This window comes from Macaca mulatta, chromosome 12 (genome assembly GCF_049350105.2).
Source record: "Macaca mulatta isolate MMU2019108-1 chromosome 12, T2T-MMU8v2.0, whole genome shotgun sequence".
Taxonomy (NCBI): domain Eukaryota; kingdom Metazoa; phylum Chordata; class Mammalia; order Primates; family Cercopithecidae; genus Macaca; species Macaca mulatta.
This window is the reverse complement of record NC_133417.1, coordinates 123,080,124-123,093,259: the sequence shown is the minus strand read 5'-3', so window position 1 is coordinate 123,093,259 and position 13,136 is coordinate 123,080,124. Positions and strand designations below refer to the sequence as shown.

Below are 13,136 nucleotides of genomic sequence, written 5' to 3'. Positions count from 1 at the left end.
CTGGAGTGACGGGATAAGCACAGAGGGAATGCAAAGCGATGAGGACGGGTTCAGGGGCCCCCAGCTCTGAGGCAGGAGCCTGTGGACAGAGGGTGGGAGGGAAGAGAGTCCAGTTCTCTTTTGGGGGCTCTGGTGGGGCAGGCTTGGGAGGCAGGCCTTGCCCTGAGCACCCCATACGGCCAGCTCTTCGGAGCCCCATTTCCTTACCAAACCACCTTCTTTTTCCCTGGGCCAGCAGGAAGGGAGTCAGAAAGAAATGTCGGATCAGATCTGGGTCTGGCAGAACAATATAGAATATAGAATATAGAATATAGAATATAGAAGTTGTCTCATGCATTCCTCTGCCTCTGGACAACAGGGGGCCCTCTTCCTACCTAGGTGTTTGGAACAAGAATAAAGAACATCCAGTCAGTGACTCCCTTTCCTATCCCACTCTTCAGGGAGGCAGAGGGATTCACCCATTCATTTTGTTATCCATTCAACAAGGAATATGGCTAGGTGCAGTGGCTCACACCTGTAATGCCAGCACTTGGGGAGGTCAAGGCAGGTGGATTACTTGAGGTCAGAAGTTCGAGACCAGCCTGGCCAACATGGTGAAACTCTGTCTCTACTAAAATACAAAAATTAGCTGGGTATGATGGGGCAGGTGCCTGTAATCCCAGTTACTCAGGAGGCTGAGGCAGGAGAATCCCTTGAATCTGGGAGGCGGAGGTTGCAGTGAGCCGAGATGGCACCACTGCACTCCAACCTGGGTGACAGAAGGAGACTCTGTCTAAAAAAGAAAAAAAATAAATAAATATTGGACAGCCAATGTGCCAGGCTCTGTTCTAGGTGCTGAGAATGCAGCAGAGGGCAAAGCCAGGTCACTGCCTTCATGGGCATTAAACACGCAAACAAATACATTAGTAATAGCAGGTGCTAATTATCATTAAAGAGTAAAGGGACTCGAGAAGGGCAGTGGAGAGGCGGGTACATGGTCAGAAGAGGCCTCTTGATGAGGCGACACTGAAGCAGAGACCTGAGTGACCAGGATGGGAAGGGCTGAGCCGTATCAGGTCTGCGGGATGAGCCTTGCACACTGAAAGAAGAGGAAGGACGGGAATGTGAGGGGCTGGGGTGTTTGAAGCTGAGCAAGTGAGGGAAGAGGAAGAGGAGGGTAAGCTAGGAGGTGGCAGAGCCATGGGGCCTCGTGGCCTCACTGAGGACTTTGGAGTTTGCTCTAAGAGTGATGGGAAGTCACTGGAGCTTCGTGATCTTTTCATTTCAAAGTGATTTCTCTGAGCGCTCTGTGAGGACGGGTAGAATCTTCTGTGGAGGGCCTGCCAGGAGGCTGTAGCGTTAGGACTTTGAGCAACCCAAGCCAGTCTCATCTTTGCTTAATGATGAGCAAAGATGAGGCCACACCCCTACTGTACTCCTGTACCCCTATTGTGTGTCAAGCTCTTTATGGATGTTCCCTCGCTTCATCTCCATAGTCACCTTTGAGGAAGGGGCAATTATCACCCTCATTTGATGGGTGAGGAGAGTGAAGTTCAGAGAGATTCACGAACTTGTACCAGGGCATGGGGCTCATAAGTGTAGACCTGAGCTGGGCTCCCAGGCTGCTGAGCTTTAAAGCCTGGGCTGAGTGCTACCCCACACAGTTGGAGAGATGCTGAAGCACTCTTTTCCAGAAAGCTTCTCAGCACAGGATGGCAGGGGGAAGAGGCTTGTCTTCCCTCCAGGACAAGGGCTGGCCAGAGGGCTCTGCAGGTCTGAGGGAGCAGGGGTGGGGAAAACAAGGGGCTCTTGGATGCAGGAGTTGCCTCTTTTGACCACCTGTCTCTCCCTGCAGTGCGGACCAGGCTCTGGACCGGTTTGCAATGAAGCGGTTCTATGAGGATAAGATTGTGCCCATTGGCCAGCCATCCCAAAGAAGGTGGGTCTCTGGGGCTCTCAGCCCCATGCATGTATGTGTGCACTCACTGTATGTGGAGACAAGACTTGTGTACCCACAGGGATGGGATAGCTGTGCCTAGGTGAGGGTGTACCAGGCACATGTTTTCAGATGCCAGCCTGCAGTGGTATGAGCTCAGGCACACAGAAGAGCCCGGGAGCCAGCCTGTGGTGTGTGCCCGCAGGTTGGCACAGCACTTGACTCTGAGGCCTGTGCTAGAGAGCAGTGCAACCTTCGTGGGCAAGCAGGAGTCTGGGGATAAAAAGGCGCTGGCATAGGAAGGTGTGTGCTGTTCTTGGCCCTGGAGGCAGGATTGCTTCAGTGCTTGGATGAGTCTACAGGAGACTGCGTCACTGCCCCCTGCTGTGGGAGGTCAGAGACTCATGATAAGGGTCACCTTCTGTTGGGAGAGTTTAGACAGTTTTACTGAGAGCTTTCAACCATATGGTCTCATTGGAGTCTCACAATAGGCAGGAAACAGGGCAGGGATGGATTTATTCATTCAGCAAACTTTAAATCATCTACTATGGCTCCAAGCACTGAGATATCCAGGCGAATAGGAAAAAGTCCTTTCCCTTGGTGAACTGATACCCAATGAGAGAGATGGACATGAAACAAATAACCGTACAAACAAAACAATGTCAGACAGCAACGAGGCTAGGAAGGAAAGAGGGCACTGCAGACACGAGAACTGAAAGGAGGGGAACGGGGCTCTTTTAAGGGGGATGGTTGGGGAATACCTCTTAGAGGGAGTGAATTTGAGCCTAAACTGGAATCATGGTGAGCTGTCATGTGACGACCTAGGCATCCCATTTTGCAGATTTGAAGCTGAGCCGAGGGAGGGGACATGGCCAGGGTCTATAGCGAGTAGTGGCAGAACTGGAAAGTACATGAAAGCCTAGTAATGCCTGGGCCAGGGCAGTGGCCCCCGGTTGTGTGTCCCACTGTCCTGAGGGATCCTGCTCCGTGGGTGACGTGTTGCTCAATGACATCTCATCCACAGGAAGGCACAGGCAGCATCAGGGGCAGGTGGTCTTTGGGGGAGGCTGCAGCCAGGGTGGTGGGAAACCCAAGCCCAAGCTGGAGACCTGGACAGTGGGACACAGGCCCAGTTCCGTTTGCTGCTGGGAGTTGTGGGCCTGCCACCTGCTGTGTGCTGTGATGTCAGCACCGTTCTGCACACAGGTGACATGGTGCGGAATCTGCCAGGCAAGGGCTTAGGGAGCTCAGCTTCTAGTGGATGATACACATATAAGGAAACAATTCAGATAGTCATGAGAGCTGCAAAGAAAAAGCAAACTATGATGGCTAGAGAGTGATGGGGCTGGCAAGAGGGCTGATTCACATGGAAGGGCCTTCCGAGAAGGTGACGTGTAACATGAGATCTGGGTAGGGAGAAGGAAGCCTCCAAGTGAATGTGCCCAGGGTAAAGGATCCAGACAGAGGAATAGCACTGACTAGAAGGGCCTGGAGGCCAAAGCATCCCATTTGCCTTTTTAGTCCCTGTGCACATTGACTGGGCCAACAAGGGCCTAGAGCTGTGAGTCCTGGAGCTCTTTAGCCTCACCATGCTGGGTCTCAACACATGCCCCATCACCCTGCCTTGCTTGGCTGGCTAGAACTTTGCTGTCCCAGCTGGGGGCTATTCCCACCAATGTAATTGGAAGCCCAAGAAGTGAGTGAGTCCTCAGGCAACTCAGCACCTTATAGTGGGCACAAAACAGTTGATAGCCAGCCTCAGAGTCAGCAACCAGAAATGGGATGTCTTTATGTGCAGAAAATTCTGGCTAGGCCCCCAGACACAGCAGCTGTGGATCAATGAGAGTCTTCTCAGGGAAGAAGAACGATTGGTCAAATACTGCCTTCTCAGTCTCTGGCTTGCCATGTGTGTCTGCTGACCATAATCACAGTTTGACCTTTGACCTTGAAGGATAAGGATACTAAGAGAGGAGCATGCTGTTCCAATGGCACAGTGTGACTTGGAGAGAATGGGCAGAGAATCACATCTCTGAGTCTGAGCAGTGAAGGTCTGAAGACCAGGGATCAGTGTCATCTCTCAGGAATAGGATTATTTAGGGATTCCCTGGTGTATTAGTCCATTTTCACGCTGCTGATAAAGACATATCCAAAACTGGGCAAATTACAAAAGAAAGAGGTTTAATGAACTCACAGTTCTACGTGGCTGGGGAGGTCTCACAATCATGGCGGAAGGTGAAAGGCAAATCTCACATGGTGGCAGACAAGAGAAGAGAGCGAGCCAAGGGAAAGGGGTTTCCCCTTATAAAACCATCAGATCTTGTGAGAATTATTCACTACCCTGAGAACAGTATGGGGGAAACCACTCCCATGATTCAATTATCTCTCACTGGGTCCCTCCCACAACATGAGGGAACTACGGGAACTACGACAAGATGATATTTGGGTGAGGATGCGGCCAAACCGTATCACCTGGTGTTCAAAATGCGCTTGCACAGCGTGCCGTTGGGGCGTGTCTGCCTGGCTCCTATCTGACACTGCCTCTGTTTGTGGGTGGGTCACCTCTCTGAGCCCAGATGTGGAAGTGCAACTGTGGGTTTACTATGCATTTGTTGCCACCCTCCTGCCTTCTTGTCAGTGTCACTTGCAGGGAATGGAGCAGATGGAGGAGAGGAAGGCAGGGAAAGAGAGAGGGAGGGGCTTTGCCTGTAGCTCTCTCATTCATTGTCACCCGCCCCCGGACTCATTGTCCCCTGAACACAGACACATCCTGTTGGCGTGATCCAGAGATCTGATAGGAACTGCTATTCCAGGTTTCCGGCTTGAGTAATGGGGCAGGGGTCTGAATAGGAGCGGGTACTGCCCATCAGATTATCTTACTTGAGTAGTCCGAGGAGGCCCCACCCAAGCCCAGGGACAGAGGCGCACAGGCCTGGAGGTGGGCCAAGGAGCCAAGAGACAGGAGGGGATCTTATCATGGTCATGTGGGCTCTAGTTCCACCCTCCTCAGAGACCTACTATTGGCTCCTGCAGAGGCCTTGGCATACATTCTGATTGGTCTAACTGACTCAGCTTGGCATTCCCTGGCCAATAAGAAAAGGGAAAATGCTGACTAATGGACGCAGAAGGACTGATCTCTAGTTTATTGGGCAGATGCGTTGGGGTCCAGACTTCTTTCCTGCTCTCCCCATCCACTCCCAGCTTTGTGTTTTCTTGCTGTGTGTCTCTGGAGTCCAGTGACCCCTCCTGGACCTTATTTATCCTCTCTGTCTAGAAGGAGAAGGTATGGGTTAGTCCTTCCATTCTTCCAACAGATCTTTGTTAAAGAATTGGGGGATGTTGGCCAGGTGCGGTGGCTCATGCCTGTAATCCCAGCACTTTGGGAGGTCGAGGCGGGCTGATCACCTGAGGTTGGGAGTTCGAGACCAGCCTGACCAACATGGAGAAACCCCATCTCTACTAAAAATACAAAATTAGCTGGGCATGTTGGCGCATGCCTGTAATCCCAGCTACTCGGGAGGCTGAGGCAGAAGAATTGCTTGAACCCGGGAGGCAGAGGTGGTGGTGAGCCGAGATTGCACCATTGCACTCTAGCCTGGGCAACAAGAGTGAAAGTCCATCTCAAAAACAAACAAACAAAAAAATATTGGGGGATGTTGACCCTAGAGTTAGTAATACTTATTAGAAGCTAGTTACCTCGATTACCAAGTAAACTCAAGGATACCAAGAGAGGGACTTCATGCACTTTAGTGTGATGTAGAGAAAGTGAACTACATCTGTTAAAGTCTTGCTCACTATTTGCTAGACTGTCCCTTGTGGCTACTGGGTCTGTGGGCAGAGCTGGGGCTGTGAGTATGAGTGCAAGCTTGATTTGAGCTTTGTGTGGGGGTGTGAGGGTGTCAGAGCTGTTTGGTGGTTGGGCCTGCCTTGTGCAGCTAAATGTTGCCTGTCAGGGATGCGGGGTGGAAATTTTGGTACAGCAGGAGATTCTTGGGCTGGGAGTGAAGCAGGAAAGAGATATTCATGTTGACCACCAGAGGGCGGTGGCGAACTCCAAGTGGGATGCTTGGCTTGACCCAGCTCTAGGTCTGGTATACCTGCTCACTCTTCCTACCTGGGGCTCCCAGTAGCAGGCAGGAATGTCTGGGAGGGAGGCCTGGTTGGGGAGGGGGACCATGTTGGTTGGGGAGAGGGTAGAGTAGGTAAGCGATCTAGGGCAATGTTCTTAGAAAAGACAGAACAGTGATTGCTGCACCAGCGCAGACCTCTCTCCCTGAAGCTGCTTCTTCCACCACTGCAGGTATGTGCATTACTTCAGCGGCCTGCTCTCCGGCTCCATCAAAATGAACAACAAGCCCTTGTTTCTGCACCACGTGATCATGCACGGCATCCCCAACTTTGAGTCTAAAGGAGGTACCTGCCTTGAGCCCTCCAGCCTCCCCCTTACCAACTCTTCCCTTTCATCTTCCATCTTCTCCTCTAAGAGGCAACCTTGGGTAGTAACAGACAACACGAGAGCTACAGGGTCATAAGACTTCCATTGGACTCTCAAGTGCATTGCTTCCTGAACTTTTCTAAGCCCCAATCTATTCATTTTCAAAATGGGTTTAATATTTGCAGCGCCTGCTGGCCAATGATGTTGGATGGGCAATGTTTTTATAAATTTAGTTTGCTTTACAAGTGAAAAGTTGGCATTTCTTCCCCTTTCTGCTTCCTCTTTTTCTCTTTCCTCTTTTCCTCCTTCCCCTTCCTACCTCGACTTCCCCTGTTCCTTCTTTCCTTTCTCTCTTTCTCCCTTCACTGTCTCCTCTGCCCCTCCCGCCTGCCAGTTTCTGCTGTCTTAGCTAACACCCACCCCACTTTTACAGGATGTCGGCCATTTCTCCGCATCTACCAGGCCATGCAACCTGTGTACACGTCTGGCATCTAGTAAGTATTACATGGGCATGAGAGGCCAGGGATGCCCAAGGCCCAGGGCTAAGGACCAGGTCAGAAGGGTGGGGAGAGGAGAGAGTGTTCTCAAGAGGACTGAAAGGACAGAGTCAGAGAGATTTCCCACTAACCCTGTGGCATAGGGGCAGCAGGGAGTCATCTCCCCTCCAGCAGCCTTCTCGGTTTCTGTCCACCTCTCTCCCTTAGCAACATCCCAGGAGACAGCCAGACTAGCGTCTGCATCACCATCGAGCCAGGACTGCTCTTGAAGGGAGACATCTTGGTGAGTGCTGTTCCTCTGTCTCAAGCCCCATCTTTGTTTATTTTCTCTCTCTTCTTTTCTTACTCCCTTCCTGCCTCTCGGGACAAGACAGCTACTCCTCCTGGGCTGCCGGGCTTGGAACCATAGGCTCTCAGGGCTCTTGGAAGACCTTCCAGTCTCACACAGTCCGTGTCTCTCACCCTGGGCTTAGCTGTTGTTCTGGAGCATCTCCAGGGAAATACCACTCAGTGTGAGCTGTTACCTCCTGGCTTCTTATTGGTGACAAGGACTCTGTGAATTCTAGCTTTAGTCCTTCCTGCTGCCATTTAAATCCATCTTACTTTTTGCACTCTGACTTGTATGCAAGTCTTACTTTTTGCACTCTGACTTGTATGCAGAAACTTCTTGGGAGGACATTTTTGTCCCCAGAGGCCAAGGCTGATCTCCAATTCTTTGCTGTTCTAGAAGTTTCCCCACAGAACTCTCAGATCCTGTTTGGTGTTGATGAGCTCTCCCTCATCGGGTTTGGGGTGAGCCTTGGGGGCTCAGTCAGTGGAGCTGATAAGGAGGCTCCCTGGGACCTGACCTCCCAGCCTCAGACCCCTGACTGGTTCTGCCCATCTTCCCACCCAGCTGAAGTGCTACCACAAGAAGTTCCGAAGCCCAGCCCGAGACGTCATCTTCCGTGTGCAGTTCCACACCTGTGCCATCCATGACCTGGGGGTTGTCTTTGGGAAGGAGGACCTTGATGATGCTTTCAAAGGTGCGCTCCTTGAGTGGAGCTGGGGGTGGGCACCCCTGTAGCAGGGAGAGGAGCTCAGTTTGAGAGGATATGATGGGTATGGGGACCATCTTTTCTGGGCCACGTGGTCTGTCTAGTCTCAGGGTGACGATGGGAGAGAGTTGAGAGAGACTTGAGAGAGAGTTGAGATCGGGATGGTCTGGGAATTCCAGTTGTTAGTAGAAGTGGAGGTAAATTCCTCCCAGACCTTGGGCTGTTTTATATCTTGCAGCCTTCTATTACTTTCCCTGTCTCTCCTTCATCTTGTCCTCCCAGTTTGTCACGTGTGTCCTGTTGATAATCATTTCTTTTCAACATTCATTGGGCATCTGCTTTGTGTTAGGATCTGTACCAAGTGCTGGGGATTCAAAGTGAAACCTGACATGGTCTCTGCCTTGGTGGAGTTCAAAAATCTTGTTGAGTTGGCAGACAGACCAGCAGGGGATAATTACCCTGTAGGGCAGAAGAGCAATAGTGGAGAGGTATGGCTGCCGCAAGGGGAAACCATTTTCTGAGAGAAGAAGAGGTGGTTCGGAAAGGTTTGGTGTTTGCTTTTGCTTCTTTCTTTTATTCATTGGAAGTTTTATCTATATCACATTCATGCCTGGGACATATAAATGCACATTTATTTACCCATCTCTCTCTCCATCCACCAATTCATCTTTACACACATCCATCCATCTATCCATCCATCCATACATCCGTCCTTCCATCCGTCTGTCCGTCCATCCATCCATCCACCCACCCATCCATCTACCCACCCATCCATTCATCCATCCATTAATCCATCCCTTCATTCATCTATCCATTCATCCACATATTCATTCATCTGTCCATCTATCCATCTGCCCATCCATCCATCCATCCATCCATCCATCCACCCACCCACCAAGCATCACTTGTGTGTCTATATGTGTCGGGCATGTGCTAGACCCTATAGATATGAACAGAAAGAAGTCAGGCACTACCCTCAGGGAGTTCACAGTTTCCTCAGTGAGAGACACACAAACATGATACTATGAAGTGATGCCTGCAGTGATGGAGACATGCACAGGCATGATAGGTGTCCCATGGAGCAGATGCCATCCTTGCTGTAACTTATTTTCCTACAAGCAGTGGGCAGTGATCTGTGTCTAGACTGGGCTCAGGCAGAGAAAGACTGGAACTGGGGCTTGGAGGAGGGTCCAGATCTCCTTAGTGTAGCCTGGCTCATGTAAAAGGGTGTTTCTTTAATGAGCTCTCCTTGCACTGGAGCCAGAAGATGCCATCATAATTATAGTACAGAATGTAAATGATAGCAGTCTTAACAAGGAAAAATAAAGGAATAGCTGATAAAATAAATAAGGGGTTGGGCAGAAGTTGAGAGAAGGGAGGGTCACAGATTTCCTTCTCTTACATAGTAGGAGTCAGGAAATGCCATCGAAAATTGACAGATCAATAAATAGAGGCATGGCCAGGCACGGTGGCTCATGCCTGTAATCCCAGCACTTTGAGAGGCCAAGGCGGGAGCATTGCTTGAGGCCAGGAGTTTAAGACTAGCCTGGTAAATATAGTGAGACCTCTGTCTCTACAAAAAATAAAAAAAACTAGCCGGGCATGGTGGCATGCACCTGTCATCACAGCTATTCCAGGGGCTGAGGCAGGAGTATTACTTGAGCCCAAGAGTGCAAGGCTGCAGTGAGCTATGATTGCACTGCCGCACTTTGGCCTGGGCAACGGAGTGAGACCTGGTCTCTAAAAAGAGAAAAAGAAATAGAGGCTTAACTATCTTATTTAAAGTTTCAAAGACAATCAATAGAATAAATAAAAACAATAATCAGATTTAAGAAGAGAGGAAGTGGGGGTAGTAGTGTAAGTGAACCAAATTATTCATATTCATAGTGGTCAATCCACAGAAGTTATTTAAAATTCATGTCTGGCTGGGTATGGTGGTTCACACCTGTAGACCCAGCACTGTGGGATGCTGAGGCCGGTGGATTGCTTGAGCCCAGGAGTTTGAGACCAGCCTCAGCAACACAGCAAAACTCTGTCTACAAAAAATACAAAAATGAGCTGGGCGTGGTGGCTTGCACCTGTAGTCCAGTTACTCTGGAGGCAGAGATAGGAGGACCACTTTGGCTTGGGAGATTGAGGCTGCAGTGAGCTGTGATCGCACCACTGTACTCCATCTAGGATGACAGAGCAAGATTCTGTCTCAAAAATATAAATATGCATTCCAACCTGGGCGACAGAATGAGACTCCATCTCAAAATAAAATAAAATAAGATAAGATAAAATAAAATAAAATAAAATAGGTATCTGGAAATAGTGGCATAAAAATAATGGCTATTATTTAGAGTCTTAGAGGTAAATTGCTAGTAGAAAAGAAATAGAAATACAATCAGTTACCTCATTACCTCAGGCAAGTAGGACAGGGGCTAGAGTGGCAGGAGATTTAATTTCATTGTATAGATATAATTTCATGTATATATGTATAAATATACGTTGATTATTATATTATTAACCATGTACATACATGGTATTTTAATTTTTTCTAGAAGAAAACTTTTTATGGAGTCCTTTTTGGGACTTTTTGCCTATTTTTGTTTTTCCTTCTCTTTTTCCAGATGATCGATTTCCAGAGTATGGCAAAGTGGAGTTTGTATTTTCTTATGGGCCAGAGAAAATTCAAGGTATAACCCAAGTTAGAATTCATTCTCTCACTCCTTCCTTTTATCCTGACCCTATCCCCACCACCCTTCCACCCCGGTCTGTTCCACAATGACCAAGTTATCTTTGAGACGCAGGCCATCAGTAGAGGATCTGGGTTTCAGAGTGGACCCCTAGCTAAACATGAACCAGTGACTTAATCTCTGGATAATAAAAATAAAAAAGCAGACATAGAGGCACTGGGTTGGATAAACTGTTCTGGTCACATTAGGTCATCAGCCTGTTATATTCAGAGAGTGAGGGCCACGGTAGATGGAGGGAGTGGCTGGCGGGCAGGGGATACTCAAAGGTGCTGGATAGATGATGCGTATTTATGAGAACTGAGGTGATTCAACCTGAAGGCCAGTTTAATAATAACCTTGAAGCCTCTAGACTGGTTATAAGTGGAGACCAGTTGTTCACCATCTTATTTGAGAATGGAATGAAAGGGGATGAAGTTAGGTTATGGGCAGAGGGACTCTGGATAGACTAAAGAAAGGACTGCCAAGCCAGGAAGGTAACTCACCCTGACAGATTTGACTAGCAGCTATGCTGTCTTTGAGCTGGGTTTTTAAAAATTTATTTATTTATTTTTATTTTCCCTTAAGTTCTGGGATACATGTGCTGAATGTGCAGGTTTGTTACTTAGGCATCTATGTGCCATGGTGGTTTGCTGCACCTGTCAACCCATCATCTACTTTTAAGCTCTGCATGCATTAGGTATTTGTCCTAATGCTAAGCTGGGTTTTCTGTGGGTGGCTAGGAGATTCTGCCGTGCTCCCTAGGTTTCTGTCTGGAGTGGAGAGCATTTTAAGAGGGGGCAGGGCCATGCCCGGTATGACCTTTGGAGGCTTTATGTCCTTTCAATGTCAGGGCTGTGATTTCCCTGCTATCCCTGACCCCATGCAGCTCATAACCAGCCTGCCCCCCACCCCCAGGGTCTGACTCCAGGGGCAGACTTCCTGGTCTCTTGGCACTGCCTCAGAAGCCCCAGGCACACAGAAGACAAAGAGGCAGACACCCAGCCAGGGGTCCTCCCTGCTTTCTTCCAGGGGGTCTTCATTCTTCAGTGCCTGTCCTGGTTTACCCCTATGACCCAGCATGAGCCTTTTCAAGAATGTAAGAAACTGGACTCCCAGTTCTCAGTCCAGCTTAAACCACTGGTCCCGCCCGCCATGCTCAAGAAAACGAGAAGTCCCTCAGGGAGCATCTTTTGGGGAGCTTGTGGGCTTTCTCTGTTTTTCCAGCTGCTGATCCTTTTCCCTCTCTGCACTGTCTCCCTGACTGCCCCTGCCTTTCCCATCCCACTTAGGCATGGAGCACCTGGAGAACGGGCCGAGCGTGTCTGTGGACTATAACACCTCCGACCCCCTCATCCGCTGGGACTCCTACGACAACTTCAGTGGGCATCGAGATGACTGCATGGAGGGTAGGTGGGACCCAGTGGCTCCCAGCCCCTATCCAAACTGCACAGCCTCTGCTCACATGACCTTGCTTCTCTTGGCCTGCTGTCAAGAGACCTGGGTTCGAGAGGAGGCAGAGGGGAAGTCTGAGGTGCCTCTGAGAGTTCACAGTCCACTGGGGGAAGATAAGGCACATATATGAATATATTAAATAAAAATGAGGACAGAGCCAAGGAAGGCAGCAAAATGGCCACAAGGGGGTTATTGTGGAAGTGTATTGCTGCAGCCAAGTGAGTTCCATGGACAGTGAGTTCTCTGGGATTGGCAGGGAGGGATTTTGAGAGCTGGAGTGATCTGGGAAGACTCCTTGGAGGACGCGGCCTTGAGTGGAGCTTGAGATACCCCCCGTTGTGCTGCAGAAACAACATTTGTCACGTGTGTATTAAACCCACTGCTGGGTTTCTTCAGGCTCGCTGCCTGAGTTCTCTGGGGTCAGGGTACTAGGAACAGAGACACAGGATCTAGGGCCTGCAAGCTTTCATCAACAGCCAACAAAAACGTTTGAGAGCTGGGAACAAACTGATACACTCTGAAATTTGAAAAGAAGCAACAGCATTGAAATTAATACATGTTTAATTTAGCTACAAACCCAACATTATGTCAAATCGTCCACTGCAACTCAGGTCATCTCTTGAGAGTTCTATTTATGTATGTGGTTTATCTGCATATGTGTAAGGAGACGTGGGGCGGGCTCTGAAAGTGAGCATGCCCGGAGCCCAGGAACTCTTGAGATGCCCTGTCTGGGGTTTGGCCACGAGCTTCTTTTCTTGAGGTGGTCGTAGGACCGCAGAATGTTGGAGCTGGGAGGACCTTCGGGATGGTCCAGCCCATTCCCGATCTGTGTTCCGTTGGGGTGACTGAGACCTCTCCCAGAGGCAGAACCTCCTGATTTGCCCCCATGACTCAGGATGGCCCTTTCAAGGATGCCAGCACCCAGCGTCCGGCTTCTCCTCCCAGCTGAAGCCAGTCCTGGGTGGGGCTGTGCCATCCTGGGGCCCCTGGGGCCCATGGCAGAGTTGAATTAGAGACAGGCAGGCCTGGGGGCCTCCCCCTGCCCTCTTTCCTCTACACAGCGCTGTCTTCCGTCTCCCTCCCCAA

At 49.8% G+C, this 13,136-nt stretch overlaps 1 protein-coding gene across 34 annotated transcripts in view; it reads left to right on the top strand.

The window, feature by feature from the left end:
• Nucleotides 1-13,136, top strand: part of TNS1 (tensin 1) — a 213,511-nt gene that overhangs the window by 118,892 nt on the left and 81,483 nt on the right. For all 34 annotated transcript variants that reach the window (XM_028831100.2, XM_077957541.1, XM_077957540.1 and 31 more), the window contains 7 exons: nt 1,835-1,918; nt 6,213-6,325; nt 6,781-6,841; nt 7,052-7,127; nt 7,740-7,869; nt 10,494-10,559; nt 11,888-12,004. In XM_028831100.2, the coding sequence (XP_028686933.2) occupies nt 1,835-1,918; nt 6,213-6,325; nt 6,781-6,841; nt 7,052-7,127; nt 7,740-7,869; nt 10,494-10,559; nt 11,888-12,004 (647 nt within the window). The remainder of the gene's footprint in view (nt 1-1,834; nt 1,919-6,212; nt 6,326-6,780; nt 6,842-7,051; nt 7,128-7,739; nt 7,870-10,493; nt 10,560-11,887; nt 12,005-13,136) is intronic.